This window comes from Etheostoma cragini, chromosome 9 (genome assembly GCF_013103735.1).
Source record: "Etheostoma cragini isolate CJK2018 chromosome 9, CSU_Ecrag_1.0, whole genome shotgun sequence".
NCBI classification, from domain to species: domain Eukaryota; kingdom Metazoa; phylum Chordata; class Actinopteri; order Perciformes; family Percidae; genus Etheostoma; species Etheostoma cragini.
In genome coordinates, this window is record NC_048415.1 from 2250014 (window position 1) to 2259755 (window position 9742).

Below are 9742 nucleotides of genomic sequence, written 5' to 3' on the forward strand. Positions count from 1 at the left end.
GGGCACGCTACGGAAAAACCAAAGACACCGTTACATTCTCTGGCTTGTGCAGATTCCAATGAACCTTGTTCCCAGCCATTAGCATCAGCCTATCTCAAGATACCCCCAAGCTAAGCAAATGAAATCTCACACTCCCCATTGGGCCCATGTGGGAAAGATTGACAGTGGAGCCCACAAATTAGAAGATAAGGTCATAAAACTTATCTTCTAATTTGAGCGAGAAAATCATATATTTTCAAGTGTCTCTGAAGAGGTTGGGAACAACAGTCTTTGACATTGGGCCAATATTAAGCAGATATTGTTGGTATTAACAAGAAAACTTTCCTTCGGGATTATAAAAATCTATTTTATCTTAAAATCGCTCCAGTCAGCAGCAGCAAAACAAGCTACAATGTAAGTCAATGGGGCATTTGTGTTGCTTGTGTTTAAGTTTACAAACATGCTTTTTTTTGCCACTGATAGGCTCAGATTAATATTAAATGTCTGACAACATTATTGAAAGGATTTCTAAGGAGGTCGATCTTTCTGTTAAAGAGTAAGATCCTTTTTTTAAACATAAAAAACCATCTGTGAAATTGCGTTTGCTAAACCAATCAAATTCCATGTGAACAAACAGTCCTTTTAGCATCAAAAAATACACTTCATTCAAAGTCGACAGAAACAACATAAAACTGCAAAAAGCTGTTTTGGGTTGTTTTTCCACTTTTCCAACCATCAAAACTCTTGTTTTGGTTGACACAAACACAAAGTTTACAGATTTACATGTGAAAATATGTTGGCTCTATTCATGCGAGAAGTATTGTTTATTTAAATGTTTTTTGGTGGGTTTAGCACAAGCGTGTGACCAGTCAAAATCGTAAAAATTGCCAAAGGTGACAAAAGAAATTGGTAAACGTGAGAAAAAAACTTGTTGAAAAACTACAAAAACATAATAAGTCACAAACAAATTGGAAAAAAATCAACAAAAACAGTAAAAAAAAAAAACTATAACAAAGTATAGAAAAGAAACATTAAAACGTTGAAATTTCGACCCAGAAAAACAAAAAGTTGCAGGTCAATGGGAAGACAACACAAGGGTTAAAAGGCTGGTCCTTATTTTAGAGCCTTGCACAGACAAGCTCCTTCTAATCTATCCGACCTGATCCAGCCTCACAGTCCGTTCCTGAGTCTGAGATCATCGTGTCAGATGTGGTGGTCCGGTCCCCTTTTAAAAACCAGAGGTGATAAATCATTTCAAGCAGTGGCACCCAGGCTGTGGAGTGCACTGCCCTCTCTTTACGTTGTTCAAATACTGTTTATTCTTTTAAAAAGCAGTTATTCAAACAGGTTTTTAATTAGAGAAGGGTTTTTATGGCTATCTGGTTTTAAGGACCTATGAATTCCTTTGTATTCCTAGGTCTTTCATGTAATATATTTCACTTTATTGCGAAGCACTTGGGGATTTCTATCTGTAAAAAGTGCTAAGTAAAAATAATACCTACTTATTAACTTACTTACTGTAATCTCTAGTGAGCAACAGTGCATTAACAGCTGCATATGTTTGTTAAAGTCTGCAATATTCAGCTCAAAGGCATGATTTGAAAGCCTGTTTAACCTCTGAACAGTAAGCCAGCATCCACTGTGCTGCTATTGATGGTGGCATTGTCATTTTGCAGCGTAAGTGTCGAGCTGTAGAGACCTAGAGACTTTAGCGGATTTATTTGACTTAATTTCACATAGCGATCTGTATTTATATTGCACTTCACAAAGTGCAAATTAACAGGAGCTTTGCAGGAAGAAGAAAAGGGATAAAAGCGAGGAAAAAGAGGCGAAAGACAACATCTAAAACATGCAGAATTACTGTAAGTGTGAAACCAACATAAGAAAAGTTATCAAATCAAGGGCATAAACTGAGAAAGGATAAAGGTAGGTTTCAAGGGTGGGACCACACTTACACACTTCTCTTAGACTTTGGAGGAAGATTTTCAGAGTTAGATAGCAACAATAGTAAAACACAATCACTTTTAGTTTTCAGCTTAAACATAGCAGCTTAAACACAAAACAGCACTGAGAGAACAGAAATCCAAATGTTTGCAGAGGCACTTAATTACATGCCAACATATGGCCATCCTGTGCCACAATCAGATCTCAAATTTATTTTTTACATTCTTCCAATACTAGACGAGTTTGTTACCGAGCTTCACAGTGGGTGTGGAAGCTTGTTAGAGTTGTCAGGCAGACTCGGCAACGTGAAGCTGTGACTCACAGCTCAGGCACGTTAAGGTGAGACGATTCTCCATCACAGTACAAAGACACAGAGATAAGTCTTGCTGCGTGCTGACGTGGGGACGCCGCTGAGCCGAGGAGTGGACGGTCCATGTGGAGTATGTGCTCAGACTGCTGGAACCTGAAGATAGATGCTGTTGGACAGGACGGTTTATGGTGAGACAGATGTAAAGAGCGCAGTGTCTCACAGACAGAAAACGATCTGACAGCTGTACACACCACAGGCTGTCGGCCATCTCTGATGTGACAAGCACACCTGTGGTCTCATGCTTTTGTGTGTGTGTGTGTGTGTGTGGGTGTGTGTTGCTAACTGTACTTGTATTTAAGTATGTGGTGGTATATTTCTGAGTTAGAAGGTGCTTGGACTTGTCACATTGAGGCATGAAGTCCGTTACTGTCAGCGGCACATTGAGCTGTAACCTGCCAACCCTTTGCGTCCCCACTGAGCCCCTCACGTGTGCAGGGAACAGGGACTAAAAGACACCTCGTCCCCACTGCACTTCTATTTCTTGTGTCTCTTTTTAATGGTGTTTTCTGGACTAAAACTCAGATTAACAAGGCATAGTGGAATGAAATGAGATATCCTTCTAACGGTATGAAGAGGTCAAAATATGAAAAAGTAAAATAAAAATAGCTTCATCTTATTATACTGCACTGTGAGCGATTTTCTTCATTTCAAATAAGGTTATGTTTTGAAATGGTGCATTGGTTTTCTCAGGATCCAAGTTTGACATTACCTCGATTAAGAGTGCAGCTCCAGCTTTCAAATGACTTATATTGTGTGCTACTTATAAACCAACTCTGGACCAATATTAATTTGAAGATATACATGTACAGAACATAATACCTTATTGCTTAATGAGGCCCATATGGAATTACCCAACTACAGCAAGCTGTATCATTACTGCAAACTTAAAGTAAATAAACCTAGTGTACTTCTGAGTTGTGATTGGGCGATGTGGCTCAGGAGGTAGAGCAGCCTCATCTCTTCCTGTCCACATGTGAATGAGACACTCAAGACCCTGAACCCCCCTCAGTTGGAGGCTGCGCAGTAACGCTCAGCCATCACCGGATATGAGCTTCTAATATCCTTCACTGGTCTCCGTCCAGACCAATGGGATCTGTTGGTCCATTTCTTTAACTCTCTATGGTCTCCAGGCTGTCTGACGGCCGATTACCGGGTTGGTGTGTCAGGACCTTAAGAGAGTGTGACTATGGATTTATTGATCAGCCCTTCACCACCAGTGCGCTAGACTCACATCTCCTCCTCATTAGAAAAAGCAACAACAGCGAAAGGGGTGGTATGAATCAGGCCAGTCATCAGAATGAGACCTACATAGTAGAGAATGCAACCTGTGTGATACTTGAGATAAGAAGCAAAGATTGTCTTTCTAACTCGGTCCTTGTTTCTACTTCAGGCAAGAACTGTCGTGGGTTTAACCGTCTTCTTTATAAAGCAGTTGTGTGTCTACAGGGCCACATAGCACAAAGTTCTGGGCCCTTTAGAAAGGCATTTTCTGTTGGCCCCTCCCTGCATCCACTGCTCTTCATTCTAGCATCTTTTTGGGCCCTCCTCACATGATGGCCCAGGGTACTCAGTCCCCCAGTGCTATCGGTTGGACAAAACAAAGCTTTGTGTGAAGGGGTTATTTTGGGCTCTGGGTAATTGTCATTTAATTTTTCACTATTTTCAGAACATTTAGAAAGCATTTGAATAATGGAGGGAAAAAAATCTGCAGATTAAGCCGTTATGAAAAAAATAATTGTTGCCATTTTATACAAGGTTGTTAAAAACAATGAGTGACCCTTCAACCATCTACAACAGTGACATCCTGCTTTCACACTAAAACATGTGTAATAGTAACTCATGATATCACATATATTAGTGTAACCACCACGGGGGTAATGTCTCTGCATTGGCTACTTTACCTTTAATACTTCATAAGCGCATTTTGCTGAATTTACTTATACTTATGTAACCTTTTCAATGCTGCACTTATCACAGTACAGCGTGAAATCAGTAAGTTACTTTTAAATTAGTAAAAGATCTGAATACTTTCTCCACCACTGCTTGTAACTAAGAGGAAGACTGGAGGTTTGATACTTTATTGAAAGAGAGGGCTCACTAGACTGGATCTTGTTCACTAAACCTCTCACCTTTCCTCTTGTGATCCACAACCTTGAACTTTGAATTCTAAAGCCTTTGTGACTCATCATTGTCTGCAGCTAGGAAAATGCAGCGTCCTGTATGCTTTTGATCTGAGCGTTATGTCAAATACATGATCAACACACACCCGTATTGCATATGAGTAAAATGATAAATTCCATCTAAAGTATAGCCTCAAACACACACACACACACACACGCGCACACACGTGCACACACGTATGTGTCCAAGGCTTTGTATGCTTGTGTACCCATCTCAGGGTTGTAACATGGAGGAGATGACTGAGTTGCTTCTGATAAGCCGCTGACTGCTCCTCACCAGTCTGCACCCTGTGGCTCAGTCTGTCGCTGCTTTGAGCAGAGACAAACTAATGTCTTCTTCAGTATGACCAGTGAGTGAGCTCCACCTGCTGGCAGAGATCTGTAGCTACAGCCTGTGACCCTTCGTTGGCCTCCACAGAACATAACCAACAAGCAACTTCTTTTTTTAAAAAGCATTTTAAATTTAGCACAGAACATAAGATGCAGTACGAGAAGCGCTTAACTCTGTCCCTTAGTATGGATAGCACACAAGAAATCAAGAAAAATGTTGATTAAAAAAATGCATGAATTAGTGTTTATTTAGAGAAACAAACCAATTTCATCCAGTAGTTTTCACCCTTGTATTTCTGTAGTCTACTACTACTTCTCCATAGGTGTCTTTCCAATAAAGTTCAGGATTGATAATAGATAGATAGATAGATAGCTAGCTAGATAGATAGATAGATAGATAGATACTTTATTCATCCCGAAGTAAATTTTAAAACATCCTATTGATCAGGCTACATTTAAAACTCACTGTGGGCTTACAATCTCATGTGAGTCTGAGTGCAAATTAATTCAAAGTAATGTAATCAATCCCTTTTTAAAATCTTATTTCTGTCATAATTTTTATAATTGCATTTTTCTTTAAGAGTTCCAAGAGTCTAGCTGGTAAAATGGTGGTAATTTAAAATAACCAGTAATAGAAAAGTAAATATATATGATATATAATAAAAGTAGAAATACATTTATATGTCTATGTTTGTATATATTGTTTTTATGTAATTTTTATGACAGATTTGTTGTCTTGTTTATGTACCTACGCATACAATATAATGTTAATCTAAAAAAAGGACAAGAGGTTAAAAGGACAGTTGAAGATTTTAAACCAATTTCAATTCTTCTTAAAAATGTTAAATAAATTAAAAGAGGAATGGGACTTCACAGAGGGTTCTATTGCTGTACGCAAACATTTATTTATCCAGCTTTTTTTTTTTTAAATCCCTTTTGATCTAAATCTCCCGGCGCTTGAATCTAATTGGCTACCACCGCCACACTGCTCTCAACAGCGAGTCGTGATTGGCTAAATCTGGAGGGTAACCTGCGTCAAACTGCAGCTGGGCTAAAATCGGAAGTGAAGTAAGCCTTCAAAACAAAAAAGAGAAGACCAAGAAATATAAAGATTTACACGAATAAAATACACATGACTTAACGAAGAAAGAACCTTCGTAGATTGTGGACTTTCTCAAAATAATATTATTCAAGTATTATTGTATTGTATATTTTCTTGTTAAGAATATGGAGTGCCACATCTTTTGATCATTTTATATTTTGTATTTGTTTTTATTTTGTAAGATTTGGGCGGAAGTAGTAGCCTAGTACTAGTAGTAGTTTCAATAGTGGGTGACTTGTTCTAAGCATAAATAGTAAAGGTTTTTAGTGGATAGAGCTCCAAACCAGTTAAAATCCCCCTCCACCAGAGCGGAGCGCAGCAAAGGGTCCAGCCTGTGGTCTAGCCCTGCGGTCCAGCTCTAACATGGCGGGCCGTGGAGGCGACGTGATTTGTTCATGGTCCGGGTTCGGCTCTGCCACCGACTCCCCATCTTTAGCCGTGTCCGAGGAACAGAAACCGGGAAAAAGAAGGAAAGCTTTCTGCCTGAGCAGGATGAAGTCCCGCGGCAAGCAGCAACAGCACGAGCCCGCCGCATACAACAACAACAACATGCCGTTCATGATCCACTGCCAGTTGGGAAAAGAGATCAAACACATCTGCCGCAACTGCCGGGGAGTGGGGCCGCTGGACGGTGAGAAAACCCGGTCCAGTTTACTACCACATACACAGACATGGAGGGAAAACGAGTTGTTTTTACTCTTCTGTTTTTTAAATTATTATGGTTGTTATTATTATAATTATCTGCCGGTGGCCGCTCCCTGCCTGCCGGGGGAAATCTGCTCTACAGCAGCACTCAAATCAGCTCTTTGCCGTGTTTCAATTAACTCCATTTACCGTAATACTTCGTGGTGACCTGCAAAGAACTACGAGGTATTTTAAAAGCCCATTGAATCAGTTATGTGTAGTGGCCAGTTTGTGAATATAGTTACTGTGCATTTTAGTATTGTATGTTTGGTTATTCATTTGAACAAAGTAATTTCGGTCCTTTGGTCTATTTGTGAGACATTAACCTACCCTCCCCAACAATGTATTGATGTCTTCTGTCCAGGTGTGTAAATGTATAGATAGCTCTTGTTTTATTACAACCATAGCTTACATGACTACCATCTGCTATTTCATCTTACACATCCTACTCCACTGTTATGGGGGCCCTTTTAATAGATTTAATCACTATAACGTTGTCGAAACGCAATAATATATGGAAACTATACGCACACTTCCTGCAGTACTGCATTACTACAAATACTAAGTTACTTCTAAAAAATAAAAATAAAAATACAACATTGAGACCATTCAACAAAGCACACTGGGTAATAACAAATACAAAACGTGAACTTGTTGCTATGGACTCGTCACTAGGCTCCCTCGGTCATTGTATATCAGTCATTGTATATTTTAGCGTTAAAGTAAAGATTTCTTAGTAAGTGTCAATTTGGGAGCTCAATGGTACCACTCCTTCCTTCTCAAATGACTTGAAAAGGCTGTTGTTTGCACAATTTCACAAATAATCACCGGGACCTAAAGGATATTTAAGCAGGCATGGCTGCAGCCTGGAGACCTCCCCTCTCATGCCCTCCCGGCTGCGAGGTTTTTTTTGCAGGATGGTAGGGGTAAGACTTATGGGGTTGCGGGGACAGTAACTCCAGTAGGGTACCCCAAACTTCCCTTTCCCGAGCCACATCAACCAGCTCCGACTGGGGGATCCCGAGGTGTTCCCAGGCCAGGTTAGAGATATAATCTCTCCACCTAGTCCTGGGTCTTCCCCGAGGCCTCCTCCCAGCTGGACGTGTCTGGAACACCTCCCTAGGGAGGCGCCCAGGAGCAATCCTTACCAGAAGCCCGAACCACCTCAACTGGCTCCTTTCAACGTGAAGGAGCAGCGGCTCTACTCCGAGCTCCTCTCGGAGGACTGAGCTTCTCACCCTATCTCTAAGGGAGACGCCAGCCCCCCTCCTGAGGAAACCCATTTCGGCCGCTTGTACCCAAGAAAATGTTTTGTCAATCTAATCTTGACAAGATTACAAACATTGCTTTTAATTAGTTTGCTGTCAATCGACTAATCAATGTATGGACTCCTCGCTGCCCTCACCAACTACCTGTAAACTGTGTCCAATCAATCAACTAGTGGAGTTAATTTGAAAATCTGCAAATCAATACAGTCATGAAGAAGATTGGTAAAAATGTCGTCTTGAGTCAAGACCCAGAGTAGGCTTGCACGATTAATCGTTATAAAATCGCAATCTCGATTCACGCTGTTCACCATTTAATTAAAAACAAGCAATTTTACGAGCAGACTGTCTTATTCAATCAAGACTTTAATTAGCGCTGCAACTAATGGTTATTTTTATTGGGGATTATTTATAATTGAGTCCATAAAATCAGTACTGTAAAAATTGAACCAAAAGTTACGCCTGCAAATTGCTGTTTAAACACAGTCTAAAACCCAAAGACTTTAAAATAACTGATAATAAAAAAGGAAAAATATACTATGCATTATACACTGTTAGAAAGATAATTCTTTCTGAAGCTATTTCACTAATTGACTAATTGCTTTGGTAAGGTCATACTCAAGACTCAAGATGTTCTTTGTCAACTAGTGAGCTATAATCACTGAATTTATATGATTAATTTACAAGTTGATTTATTTGGAAAATCTATCAAGCTACTTTCCAACCACAGATCAATACAGTCATGCAGAAGATTGATGCTTAATATCTATGTGCCTACTCTCAACACAAAACCCAACCACGTATTGATTCATTACAATTCATTTCCAACAATAAGACCGCAAATGAACCCAACTAATCCAAAACATGAATGGACGGAGAGCCGGGATTAGTCAGCTAATGCGGTGAGCGGTTTCAGGCCCAGTCATCGCGTTTGGCTGCTCTGAGCTTGTTGTTGAGTGAGTCAAGAAAACAGACCCCGGGCCTGACTGAAAGAATGTCTCCCTGCAGTGTGAGTGTGAGCCCTCTGATTCACTCCGCTGCTTAGGGGCCCGGCAGCCTCAGCAGGGGTAGGGCGCTCTGTTTACAGGGCCAAAGATGAGTCAGGAGGGCTCAACATGACCCCTCAAAACCACAACCTCAGAGATGAAAACTCTGCATCTCCTCTAGATAACATATCGTTTCTTTATATCCACTGGCGCAATACACACATCTCCAAATGTTGAGACATGATTGCGAAAGACACTGAGAGATTTTTTGTAGTAGTTGAAAGAAAACGTGGCAAATGTTGGCAATTATTCTATTTCATTTGTTTTAATGCAGAATAGGCCTGCGCAATTCAGGGAAAACTATGAATCACTATTTTTTTGGCCATGACAAAACAAACAAGTAGGCACCTGCAGCACACTGTGCATCACATAAACCCTGTAAACATAGAGAAGGGAGATCTCTGTTTAAAACTCACAGAAGAAAGTAGTAGCGTTTGTGATGAAGTCAGCTCGTAAAATTTAATGCAAATGAAAGTCATATCAAAGTTATTTAAAAATTTAAATCGTGAACAGGGTGAATTGATTGCATGATTTTATAAAGATAATTCATGCAGGCCTAATGCAGATCTGAGTACGCTTTAATATCTGTTCAGTTATCCTAAGTCATGTCATTGACGCAATGTTCAATGTTATCTCATACACACTGGGCCATGTGGGCCCCACTGGGCCACACAGGTCCCCACTGGGCCACACTGGGCCACACAGGTCCCCACTGGGCCCCACTGGGCCACACAGGTCCCCACTGGGCCACACTGGGCCACACTGGGCCACACTGGGCCACACTGGGCCACTGGGCCACACTGGGCCACACTGGGCCATGTGGGCCCCACTGGGCCACACAG

General features: G+C 40.6%; 1 protein-coding gene and 1 long non-coding RNA gene across 5 annotated transcripts in view; one reads left to right on the plus strand and one right to left on the minus strand.

Annotated features, from left to right (window-relative positions):
• The window catches only part of phactr1 (phosphatase and actin regulator 1), a 38574-nt gene that overhangs the window by 10122 nt on the left and 18710 nt on the right, over positions 1-9742 (plus strand). The window contains exon 1 of one of the 4 annotated variants that reach the window (XM_034882518.1): positions 6208-6536. The exons of 1 other annotated variant lie outside the window; for it this stretch is intronic. In XM_034882518.1, coding sequence (XP_034738409.1) covers positions 6269-6536 — 268 coding nt within the window. In that variant the 5' untranslated portion in view covers positions 6208-6268. Of the gene's footprint in view, positions 1-6207; positions 6537-9742 lie in introns of those variants that run through there. 2 more of the 4 variants (XM_034882516.1, XM_034882517.1) reach the window with 2 other exon arrangements.
• The window catches only part of LOC117951038, a 20723-nt gene that overhangs the window by 5922 nt on the left and 5059 nt on the right, over positions 1-9742 (minus strand). Inside the window, exons 2-3 of the long non-coding RNA XR_004658036.1 lie at positions 5266-5268; positions 556-567 (exon numbers count right to left, since the gene is read on the minus strand). This is a non-coding gene — a long non-coding RNA (uncharacterized LOC117951038). The remainder of the gene's footprint in view (positions 1-555; positions 568-5265; positions 5269-9742) is intronic.